At 41.0% G+C, this 12,665-nt stretch overlaps 1 protein-coding gene across 1 annotated transcript in view; it reads right to left on the bottom strand.

The window, feature by feature from the left end:
* cacna1fb (calcium channel, voltage-dependent, L type, alpha 1F subunit) overlaps positions 1-12,665 on the bottom strand; it is a 108,491-nt gene that overhangs the window by 24,118 nt on the left and 71,708 nt on the right. Inside the window, 14 exon segments of the mRNA XM_041799068.1 lie at positions 1,425-1,531; positions 1,617-1,676; positions 4,503-4,632; positions 7,503-7,596; positions 7,691-7,751; positions 7,834-7,887; positions 7,972-8,051; positions 8,207-8,327; positions 8,409-8,616; positions 8,697-8,922; positions 10,425-10,585; positions 10,668-10,694; positions 10,785-10,866; positions 11,721-11,795. Of these exon segments, the coding sequence (XP_041655002.1) occupies positions 1,425-1,531; positions 1,617-1,676; positions 4,503-4,632; positions 7,503-7,596; positions 7,691-7,751; positions 7,834-7,887; positions 7,972-8,051; positions 8,207-8,327; positions 8,409-8,616; positions 8,697-8,922; positions 10,425-10,585; positions 10,668-10,694; positions 10,785-10,866; positions 11,721-11,795 (1,486 nt within the window).

Raw genomic sequence — 12,665 nt, 5'->3', positions numbered from 1 at the left:
TTTCAAAGTTAAGCATCAGAATATAAAGTTAGTAAACAAGGTCTACTCTAACAGCAGAAACATTAAAATGATTATTTTATTGATTCAATGTGAGTTTCTGCTCTGGTCTGTGTAAAAAGCCCTTTCACTCTCAGTCCTGTTAGTTTATTTTGTTGCCTCTAAACAGTCAACCATCTGAGAGAACCTTCATTCAGACACGAAGCTACCAGCAGGGGGCAGCACACACATGCTGATGACCTGTGAGGACCATTACTTCATGTTTGAATCTGAATCACTGCTGATCATTCCTCCAGATGTCTATGAACGTCTGATGTTAATGTTATTTTTCTGTTATTTAGATTTTTCTTTGAACTTCAGTCAGTTTTATAGTTTTTACAGCTGCTGCCATCAAATTCAAACTGAGCTAATAATCTTTATTAAATGGTAAAATGTCTCAGTTTAACATCTCATGTGCTGATTATATTCTACTGCAGTCATACTCAACACCTGGCTCTAGATCTATGTGGCTCTTTTGTGTCTTAATATGAAATACTATTCCCCCAGAAAACCTTAAAAAGGGAAATTTTTTGCCCCTTATCACAATTTTTCACCCATTAATGCTACCTTTTGCCATTAAATACTCCTTTTTTCCCCATTTTTCCTACCCATTTTACCCCTTTTTTCCACTTTTATCCCATTTTTGGCCAATTTAAACTACAATTTGCCAATAAATACCCCGTTATTCTTACTTTTTTGCCCATTTTTGCCACTTCTTTTTGCCACTTTTCACCCATTAAAGCTACCTTTTGCCATTAAATACCCCTTTTTCCTATTTTTCTACCCATTTTTGGCACCTTTTTCTACTTTCATCCCATTTTTGCTCATTTTCACCATTTTTCTTTGCCCATTTAAACTACATTTTGCCATTGAATACCCCTTGTTTCCTATCTTTTTCCACTTTTTTCACTCTTGACAGTTTTTTTTGCCTATTTTAGTCACTTTTCACTCATTTTTTTGCCCATTTTGGACCATTTCTTGGCACCTTTAACTCATTTCTGTCACTTCTCACCCATCTTTGCTACTTTCTGACCCATTTTCCACTTTGTCTTCTCATTTTTGCCCATTTTCACCCATTTTTAATAGTTTTTGACCATTTTTGTCCCCTTTAACTTATTTTTATTGCTTCTTCAAGCTGTTTTTGCCACTTTTCACCTCTTAGATTGTGGCTCTTGCAAAGGTATTTTTCAACAATTTGGCTCTTTTGTTGAGTATCACTGTTCTACTGTGGACAGTATGGGTTTATGAGATCTAACAATCACTGACTTCTGTTTTTTATTAACAGTTTACACAGCGACCCAGCTTTTTTGGAACTGGGTTACTGGAACTGATGACTTCTATATATTTCCCCTTTGTTTGGTGTTCAATTAAAGAGTTATGATACTGACTGAAGGAAGAAGGAGACCAGAGAGACGCTGACGACCAACAGATCCAACAGATTGAACCAGTTCCTGCAGAAGGAGCCCTGATGGAGGAACGCTCCGTGGACCGTCATCTGATGGAGAGAGGACGTGAAAGTTAAGACCAGAGAAGAAGAAATAGAAAAAGCTCTGATAGAGTTATTTAATGGTGATATTTACCTTTAACAGAATCTCCACAGTGAAGATGGAAGTGAAGGCGTAGTCAGCATAACCCAGAATCTACACAAAACACACAATTAATGCACACATCACTATAGAATGAGTGTAAAATAAAACACTCAGTCATAACTCAGTGGCTTTTCCCCCTAGAAGCTCTGAAGGACGGTGATAATGGCATACTTCAGAGCTAGGTGAAATTATTAGACAACAACATCAGAATATCGTATAATAATGGGTCATTGATTGAAATATGAAAATTGAAAGTTGCACTTTAGCTGTTTCTCAAGCTCTGTCATGTTGCACTGGGATCAAGTGTGAACGTCCCTTTCCAAGTCTAGCCACAAATTCTCTCTTGATTAAAGTCTGGGCTTTGACTCGGCCACTCCAGAACATTCCCCTTGTTGTCTTTAACCAGGTTCGGCTGCTGAGAAGCATCCCCACAGCATGATGCTGCTGAGAAGCACCCCCACAGCGTGGTACTGCTGAGAAGCATCCCCACAGCACAATGCTGCTGAGAAGCATCCCCACAGCACGATGCTGCTGAGAAGCACCCCCACAGCGTGGTACTGCTGAGAAGCATCCCCACAGCACGATGCTGCTGAGAAGCACCCCCACAGCACGATGCTGCTGAGAAGCATCCCCACAGCACGATTCAGCTGAGAAGCATCCCCACAGCACGATGCTGCTGAGAAGCATCCCCACAGCACGATGCTGCTGAGAAGCATCCCCACAGCACGATGCTGCTGAGAAGCACCCCCACAGCACGATGCTGCTGAGAAGCATCCCCACAGCACGATTCAGCTGAGAAGCATCCCCACAGCACGATTCAGCTGAGAAGCATCCCCACAGCACGATGCTGCTGAGAAGCATCCCCACAGCACGATGCTGCTGAGAAGCACCCCCACAGCACGATGCTGCTGAGAAGCACCCCCACAGCACGATGCTGCTGAGAAGCACCCCCACAGCACGATGCTGCTGAGAAGCACCCCTACAGCATGATGCTGCTGAAAAGCTGCCCCCACCGTGCTCCACAGTGGGAATGGTGATGGGATGGATGGAGACTTGGGAATGTTTTTGCATCCATCTCCGGACTTAGACTTTTCAGTCACCTTTTTCGCTGTAGTGTTCTTTTTATTTCATGGTGTAATAGTAGCCATGAATACTGATTCACTGGACCTTCCTATTTTCCCTTGACATGAAAGAGTTTTTTTAGTCATAAAATCCAAATAATACGGACCATGACTGATTAATAAAATCAATTAAAGGCTAAAGGGGTCAAATCTTTTTATAGCCGCTGTATTTGATCCAGAATGGAGGCTAATTCTGGGCTGACAGCCTCAGCGTGTCTGTGAGAGTACAGTATGTGTGTTGATTGCATGTTAGCGCTCGTTTGTCTCCTCAGCTGCTGCTAATTGCTACGTCTTGCATGAAGACAGCTGGTGCACGCTGGGAGTGTGTGTTGGGTGAGTTTCCTCAGGATCAGACGGTAAACTGGTGATTTGCTCCCTCCATGTGTTTCCCTCTTTAACCGGGTTAGTCACTGACCCATTTCTGCTGTGTAATCTGCTGAAGCCCCGCCCCCCTTCACGCTCAAACCACAGAGGTGTGCCCACAACATCGTCATCAGCACCCACATCTTTTTAGGCTTCAGCACACTGTTTCAACTGATCATTAAATAACAGACGGGGTTAAAAACTCACAGGGGTGAGACGCATCGATGCATCGGACATTTAGACTGTGAGGAAGAACTTCCCTCCTCAGCTTCACCCATTTATTTAACCTCTACATCAGCGGGTCTCAAATGGCAAGTCTAGGTGTGCCTTGGGGATCTGGCTGGGCCAGAGAATGTGCCCTCCCCAGCTGTGATTTATTGATGATATCAGTGTGTGTGTGTTGGATCAGCAGCATTGGTGCTAGCATCCTGGCTAACAGTTACCTCATAAAGCAAGCTACTATTGAGTTGAAATTAAAATGATAAATTCATGCTAATTTTAACCAAGTTAACCAATTTTCCCACCCATTTTGCCAAGTATTTTGACAGCTTAAGCCATTTTTGCTGCTGTTTCTGCAATTTTGCAATGTTTTTTAAATACTTTTGAACAATTTTTGCGACCTTTTTGGAACTTTTGCCATATTTAACCCATTTTTGCTAACTTTTTTTGCAGGTTTTTGCCTAATTTTGCTATTACTTGGACATTTTTTGCCATTTTTTCACCACTTTTTGCCACTTTTTTAGCAACCTTAACCCTTTTTGCCACTCTTCTGCCACTTTTAAGCTACAGTATTTTGCTACCTTTTTGACACTTTCAACCCATTTCTGCCACCTTCCTGCCAATTTTCACTAACTCTGCCTTTGTTTGGCTACTTTTCGCTTAATTTTGCCCATTTTTTAATCACTTTTAAACCATTTTAACCATCTTTTTGCCACATTTAACCCTTTTGGCCACTTCTAACCCTTTTTTTACCACCTTTTTGACACTTTCAACATGTTTTGCCACTTTTAACCATTTTTTTGGCACCTTATGACACTTGTTAACCATTTTGACATTGTCTTGCCCCTTTTTGCCCAATTTTTCCATGTTTTTTTCATCACATTTAACAATTTTTTGCCAGCTTTTGCCCACTTTTGTCACCCCTAGTTTTCTTAGGCCCCAGAAACCTCTCCCCTCTATCCCCCCTTATGGGCCACCTTGACTGTCATTTTATTTAAAAAGTATATTTTGTACTGATTTAAATATGGTGTGCCTTGAGAGTCTGGCTTTAACTCTAGGTGTGCCTTGGGCGTAAAAAGTTTGAAAACCACTGCTCTACATTCTCTGAGAAGACTCAGCTACACTGACGACACTCTTCTTCACACTTTTAGATCAAAATGTTTGTTAAACTCACGTTGTTCCTGAAGGAGTGCGCTCTGATTGGATCTTCAGCAGCCAGTGAGCAGCTGCTGAGGATGATGAAGACGAGGATGAGGTTGGTGAAGATGTGGTGGTGGATCAGAGTGTGACAGAACACACGGATCCTGAAGACACAGAGAGGAGAGACGATGCAAATATCTCAAAACGGCAACAAGTAGAAACCATCAGGATTTATCAGGGAGAACAAAATAAAGGCTTACATTATAAACAAGGAGATATAGAATCTAAAACTGGGAATTTTCAGTCATACAGGCATGAAAAACTTTAAATCGTCCGCTTTCATCACATCATCATAATTTTCCAAACTTTGTTCCAGGGGATCTGATACCGGGACTCAGGCAGATTCTGAACCTCAGAGACCAGAGAACCTATGTGGATCTCATCCTGGATTGAGACAGCAGACCAGATCTTTACTCCAGCAGGGTTTCTCTAAAGAGCGTGGGGGTTTGCTGATCAGGTCCTCATGTGTTTTGTGGACTAGGAGAAGTCCATGTTGCTCAAGAGGTCATATGGGTATGGTGCCAATTTCAGGATATCCTCAGGTCTCAGAGTCAGGTGAGGAAAAAACATCAGGTCTAAGGAAAACCTCCGTCAGGAGGAGGTCCAGGAAAAAAAAGGCATCAGATTTCAAATTTAAAAAGCCCCATGAAAAATGATGTCAGACTACAGACAAAAAAAAAACAAACAAACAAAAAAAAAAACACGAAGCATATTCTGAACAAAAATAATCTCAGGATAAAAATGCTCCAACTTCAGGCTAAAAAAGTTTTAAATTAAAGAAGACGTCAGACTTCAGAGGAAAAAGTCTCAGGAAATATTTGTCTGACTTTGGATGAGAAGTGCACGGGTAAAAAGATGGCCGACTTCAGACAAACAAGATCTGAGAAATAAAAGCTTCAAACGTTAAATGAAGTTTTTCATAGTTGTCAGCTTTCAGGGAAAAAACAAAGTCTATAACTGAGACCTTGATGAAAAAGTCTCTGGAAAGAAAGCATCAAAATCAGATTAAAAAAGTCTCTTAAAAAAACCACCAAGGCATCAGACAAAAAGGCACCATAGAAAAAAGGCATCAGACTTCAGGATACAATGAGATCAGACATCAAACAAAAAAGTGCACAGGTAAAAAGATGGCCGACTTCAGACAAATAAGATCTGAAGAAACAGCCATAATTTAAGAAGGCGTTAGACTTCAGACAAAAAAGTCTCTGGAAAGAAGGTGTCAGACCTTAAACTAAAAAGTTTATTGAAAGAAGGTGTCAGACCTTAAACTAAAAAGTTTATTGAAAAAAGGTGTCAGACTTCCGACAAAAAGTTTTTGACATGAGATGTCTGAACTCAGACAAAAAGGTCTCAAAGAAAAAGATGTCACACTTCAGGAGAAAATGTCCCAGAAACTATGACGTCAGAAAAGTTCTCAGAAAGAAAGATTTCAAACTTCAGACAAAAAAACTCTCTGACCTTTCTCCTGAGACTTTTTCAACTGAAGCCTGACCGTGAGACTGTTTCATCAAAGATCTGACACGGACTCTGAAACCTGAGCTCGTCCTAGAATGAACACAGGATGAGGAGGTACTGTTGAACTACTCCTTTGGAGGACTTCCAGGCTGGGAGGAGACCCCATGGTAGAGCTAGAGTTTACCGGAGGGATTATATAAACCAAATGTAGGATGGCTGGGAAATTATTTCTAGATCCAGCCTGGATATGTCCATGGTTAGCCAAAATATTGACTCTGATGCATTTTTACCAACACCGATGAAATCGACAGGGGCTATGTAAAGGGTTCCGTATCTTTGTTTCTTTGTCTGTATGTGTACGAGATAACTCGAGAACGGAAAGTCGGATCTTCACCAAACTTTCAGGGAATATTAAGATAGTGACAGGGAAGAATCGATTAGATTTTGGTGATGATCCGCAAACCCATTCGGTTTTTCTCAGACTTCGAATTTTGAACATCATAGTCATCAACGGGAGCGTGAGTTCCTCGGTGCCGCTGCTATTTCTAGTTAGTTTTTGTATAGCATCCGATTTAAAATTTAATTTAATTTGAGTCACTAAGGACGTCAAGTGACTCGAAAGGATAGTAAAATTTAAATCAGATGCTACACAAAAACAAATCATGCATCAAAGTCAATATTTTGGCTAATGTTTGACACACCCAGGACTGATTTAAAAAACAGCTACCATCCCCTCAACAGGTTGATTAAAAGATTTGACCAAAAAAAGCAGAAAAATATGAATGTACACTATTTTTATTGCAGTTTTTTTTTAAGTGGACGATTTTGTCCTTAATGACTCGAAAGGGTAGTACATTTTAAACTGGATGCTACACAAAAACTAAACATGCAACAAAGTCAATATTTTTGATAATTATGAACATGTCCAAGCTGGATTTAGAAATAACGCCCCAGCCATCCAACATTTGGTTTAAGGAAGATTTCACATTTTTTCACTTTTTTTTTTTTTTCATAAAAACAACATTGACTTTAAGTAATCAAACTGGCATTTAAAGGGTTAAAATCCTCAAAATGATTGAATGTTAGAAGTTTTGAGGACAGCTGAAGTTGTTTAGGAGATTTATGCAAAAAAAGCTGAAAAAATATTAACCTGTTAAGTTTTTGTAGCAGTTTTTTGGAAGTGGACATTTTTGTCCTTAATGGCTTTAAAGGGTTGTAATTGTGTTTCAGTGTTCCCCTCACCTGTTAGAGCAATTGAAATTTGAATTTGAAAATTTGCCAAGAAAGAAACTTTGTTGCAAAAAAATGAGACCATATGGACGAACACAGACAAAATGGTGAGCAGAGAAAGAGGAAAAATTTGCCCAAATAGACAAAAATGTCCCTAGAGACGCCTGAGGGTTAAAGAGGAAAACACCCCAGACACCAGGGGTTTTTATGATTTGACGTTAATGAAACCTCAGAACATGTTTTAGCTTTTTCCAGCAGTCATATGTGAAACAGGAGCCATCTGACTTACGGGTTGGTCTTGCTGAGGCAGAAGAACGCGCTGCCTTCTGGGATGGGGAGAACTTTTTCTTTAGGAGGAGCCAGGTCGGCCATCTTTAACTGGACTCCTCCGTCTGAACAGAGAGAGAAGAGGAACCATTCAGCCACGTGTGAGTGTCATCTATTTCATTATTTCTAGCTATGGTTCTAAATCCTGACTCTGACCGTCCTCTCCTTCAGGGATCTCCTCTTCCTCCTCGTACTCGGTGTCTTCGTCCACCTCCACCTGCAGAGACAAACACTGTCACTGTGATGGACTCAGAGCTAAGGCTAAAGGTTAAAGGTCACTCCTCTGTGCTCACCTTCACTTCTCCTTCTCCTTCGGCGCCCTCCTCCTCCTCCTCGCCTTCCTCCGTCTTCTTACTGCAGAAACAAAAGACATCATGAGCCACCGCGCTCTTCCTCTTTCCCTGCATCCTCCTCATCCCTCCCTCCATCACTCACTCTTTCTTCTTGTCGTCTCCGTCTCCTCCCGCCAGGTTATCCACAGCGATGGCCAAGAAGACGTTCAGCAGGATGTCTGACACGTTAAGAACACATAACCACAGCACGCTCTGACCACAGACCAGGATCAGTCATGTTTACTCTACTGTAACAGTCAGGCTAATGCTGATGATCTAATTGGACGGTTTTAGACTCCTCCCCCTCCTCCCTGACCCTGATGAAGAAGGATACAGTTACCACAGATGAAGAGGATGACGAAGTAAACGCAGACGATCATCCCAGGAAACACGGGGCCTCCGTACGCCATGATGCCGTCGTACATCACCACGTTCCAGTCCTCGCCGGTCAGGATCTGCACAGAGAGGGCCGTTAGTGGAAACGCACGAGTCTGAACGCCGTCCTAGATAAAAACACGCCCGGTCTCAGCCGTTACCTGGAAGCAGGTGAGCAGCGCCTGAGGGAAGCTGTCGAAGGTGCTCCGTTTGGTCTGCGTCTCGTCGAAGTTGAACTTCCCTCCGAACAGCTGCATGCCGAGCAGAGCGAAGATGATGAGGAAGAGGAAGAGCAGCAGCAGCAGGGAGGCGATGGACTTCATGGAGTTCAGCAGGGACGCCACCAGGTTGGACAGAGCCGTCCAATGGCTGAGCAGAGACACAGTGACATCAGAGCAGGTAGGAGGGGACCGAGCGCTGCGTTACCTGTCTCAGGTGTGTTCTCTCACCGTGTCACCTTGAAGATCCTGAGCAGGCGGACGCAGCGGAGCACCGAGATCCCCAGAGGAGGCATGATCTCCATCTCCACCAGGATGGTCTCCATGATGCCGCCGCACACCACGAAGCAGTCGAAGCGGTTGAAGAACGCCACGAAGTAGTGGGCCAGCCCCAGACTGTACATCTTCAACAGCATCTCCACCGTGAACAGAGACAGCAGGACCTTGTTGGCGATGTCTGCAGAAACACAGATTTTAGTCTTTATGGTCTTTATGAATCAGTATTTCACCTGCGTTTGGAGGTTTGGGGCTGAAGTGTTCAAAGGTTTAAAACTGGCATTCTTTTAAAGAAAATTGTTTCAAGAGTCACAAAAAAAACTTACAGGACCCAAAAACATTTCTGCAAAAACATCTTCTGAATGGAAAACAGAAAAAGCTTGACTAAAAAGAAGAAAAAAGGACACATAATCTAAATTGCAAAAGCAAATAAACTGCAAAAAAACATTTTATGAAATGTTGAAACAATTTAGGAAAAATAAAAAGAAGCTGGGAAACAGAAAATTCTTTGTGGCTAAAATTTATCTTATCAACTTGTAAAAATCAAAAACATTTTTAAAAATCACACAAAAAACTGGAAAAAGATGCATTTGTGAAAAAAAATTTAAAATTAAAAAAGTATCTCATAAAATGAAAAAACAATATGTGATGAAGAGTTTAAATATTATAAATTACATGCTCCAGAAAAACATGGACAAAAAAAAGGAAAATCTCAGGAATCAAAAACATTTAACAAAAATAAAAATTCATAACAACAAAAAAAATGCAAAATAAATTCACACAAATAAAAAGTCAAAAAATTAAAAACATTAACCAAAAACAACAACATTCAAATATTTTTCAAAAATCACAAATATTTCACAAAAATAAAAAAATAATTCACATTAAATCTAAAAACTCACAATTCACAAAAAATAAAAAAGATAAAAATTAAATACAACAAAAATGAAAACAAATCTCAGAAATCCAAAATTATTTACAAAAAAAAAGAAATCTTAAATATTTTAAAAAATAGCAAAAATCTAACAATTAAACAAATATTTACAAAAATCCTGAAAGGACTTTGTGAATCCCAAATTACTGAATACACAATAAAAAGACGAAAAACCCTTGAAACACACAAAAAGAAATCTGGAATAGGAAATAGAAAAGATGAGAACAATCATTAAAATGAAATAATAGAAATATTTCATAAAAATATTTTTTGGATAAAAAAATCATGAAATCTTCTATAAAATAAAAACATTTTATAAATCTAGATGTTTTAAAAAACGTTTCTTTAACTGCTTTGTGTTTATGAATACTTTAGGGGAGAGTTTATGTTATTTTTTGTATTGTATTAAATTTTTCATGTCATTTGTGATTTTTCTTGTCTAGTACTTTGAATTTCATATGATGTTTTTTCTGTTAATAATTTTTTGTTATTGATTTTTTTGTGTTAAATAAACATTCTTTTGTTTTTTGAATTATCTTTTGGGTAAAATTAAACTTTGAGTTTAGTGAAATGTTTTTAATTCACTGAATTATTTTGTGTTCGGTGAAATGGTTCAGCAGTGGCCCTTCTGGGCCACCGTAGAACGTACTGATTCATTAGGGACTATGTTACAGACGTAACCTGCTGTTCCTCTGCTGCAGGATGAATCAGAACTGTTTTACCTCTAAAAGTGTGGGTGTCTGTGGTACCTTGGACTTGTGTGAGCCAGTCCGGTTGGTTGTAGTGCTCCGAGGCGCTGAGGGAGGTGTTCAAGAAGACGAGCAGCAGAACCAGCCAATAGAATGTCACCGATTTCACGGCGGTGCGACAGTTTCTGCGACAGACTCGATTCCACCGACGTAAGGTCCGACTGACGGAGAGGAGACAGACGGATGTAAATAAGAACGAATGAGAGCTAAAACTTCACTAACTGTGACTGTGAAAGAACTCACCAGCAGCCGATCTTCATCATCCGACCGCTGGAAAGAGACTGAAGTTAGAAAACGAAAAACAAACCGCCTCTGTGTGCTTTAGATCTACGTGTGAGTGGATGTTAATGTGATTAGTACCAGCAGGCCTGGCAGCAGTTGGTGTGCTCCTCATCGATGTTCACCGTGTTTTCAGAACCGGTTTCACTGGCAGGAAGACTCGCTGGAAGATGGGAAAACACACCAGTAAGGCACAAAAACACATCAACACTGTAACACAATAACACACACCCATGGATCGGACTAAGAAGCAATCAGACGCAATCAGAACCAAGCGATTGGACTAAGAGTAATAAAAAGCATTACTCAGGCTTCTCTCCAGGATGGTGGAAGAGATCTGAATGCAGATCTGCAGCATTAGGATGATGCTACTGGACCAAAATCTCTGAGTGATGTTTGCAGCACTTTGTTGAATCTAAAGGTGTTTTCATGGTGCATTTAAGTGGCAGCGCCTTCACAAAGTCCTGCCAATATTTTGCCTTGAGATATTTACTCTGAGACAGAAACAGTGCCATGTTTGGTGTCTCGTCTGCTCAGTCAGGTTCCATTAGTTGTGTGAGTGTGAGAGATCATGGCACAGCAGCAGCTCTACATACGTGGTCTGACACGCACACACACGCTGCATCCCCTGCTGGCTCCACTGCTCCTGTTTTCGTCTGTTACTACCTCTGACAGCACAGAGGGGGGAATCACCTACAGGACGTCCACTGTAAACCTCACAGGGGAGTAAATATCACAGCTTTAAACGCTGCTGTGAAATGCTCTTAAGGCAAACAGACTACAGAACCTGATGCCAGCAAGGTGTACCTAATGAAATGGCAGAGAGAGGATGTATCGGTGTGGAGCGGAGACAGCCAGAGAAACGGCTGGTGATGAGAATCAGGGTCAGAACAATGTGAGCTCAGACAGAGACCCAGATATTTAAGAGGACAGAGAGAGAGCAGAGCTCTACATTTAGAGCGGCCTCTGCGTGAGAAACAGGAGGATTAACGTTCAACAGGAGGAAGGAGGCTTCACCGTGGGTCTCATTGGAGTGACTGAACCATCCGAACTTCCCTCTCTTCTTATCCGACAAATCGCCCAGAGACGGACCTGCAGGAGAGGAAATAGGTTTATATAATATAAACATGTTTCAGGTTTATTTACTGAAGAGAAAAACTAAATAAAGACAACAGAAACAGGCTGAGAGCTCAAACAGTCACAGAAATATCACTCACAGTTAATAACCTAAAAATACACACAGAATCTAAAAGAGCTCAGAAATGTCAACACCTGATTTGTACAGCACAAATTTAATACAGCACAAATATGAGGTATTTAAACTTTAGGTTCTTGAAAATATTTACATAATTCAAATTTGAAGCCTGCAATATGTTCCAAAAAAAACTGACAGGAGCATCTAAACTACATCATATTTTCTTCTAACAACACTGAAAGGACTGAAGACACTGATTGTTAATCTAGAGTTGAATTTTTCTCCCATTCTTGCTTGATAATCATCTTACATTGCTAAACAGCGCGGGTTTCCGTTGCTGTATTTCGTGCTCCATAGTGCTCTATACATTTTTAAAGGGAGACAGGTTTAGGGCGCTTTCACATTAGACCCAGTTGTTTTGAACAGCGCCGCAATTCCTGCCCCCGCCCCCCGCTTGCTTTCACACTAGCAAAATCGAACTGTGCCCGGGTGCACCTGCATATTTACTCCGTGTGAAACAGCAGGTGGCAGTATGCACGTAGCTGGTTTACAACCCCGCAAAGGAGGAGAGAGAGGAAGAAGCTACCATGGCAACCACTGGGGTCATGACCTGAGCAAAGATTATTTTTGTTTTGACCCCGTAAAAAGTCCATCCTGCAGCCATGGATGATTAAAATCACTTTTAAGATGCCAGGAACTTTGCTCTTCATATCTGCACATCTACTACAGCTCAGAGGATTAAATGGGCTCACACTGCACAGATACAG

The sequence above is a fragment of the Cheilinus undulatus genome, linkage group 11 (genome assembly GCF_018320785.1).
Source record: "Cheilinus undulatus linkage group 11, ASM1832078v1, whole genome shotgun sequence".
Lineage (NCBI taxonomy): Eukaryota > Metazoa > Chordata > Actinopteri > Labriformes > Labridae > Cheilinus > Cheilinus undulatus.
This window is presented reverse-complemented; position numbering and strand designations above follow the sequence as displayed.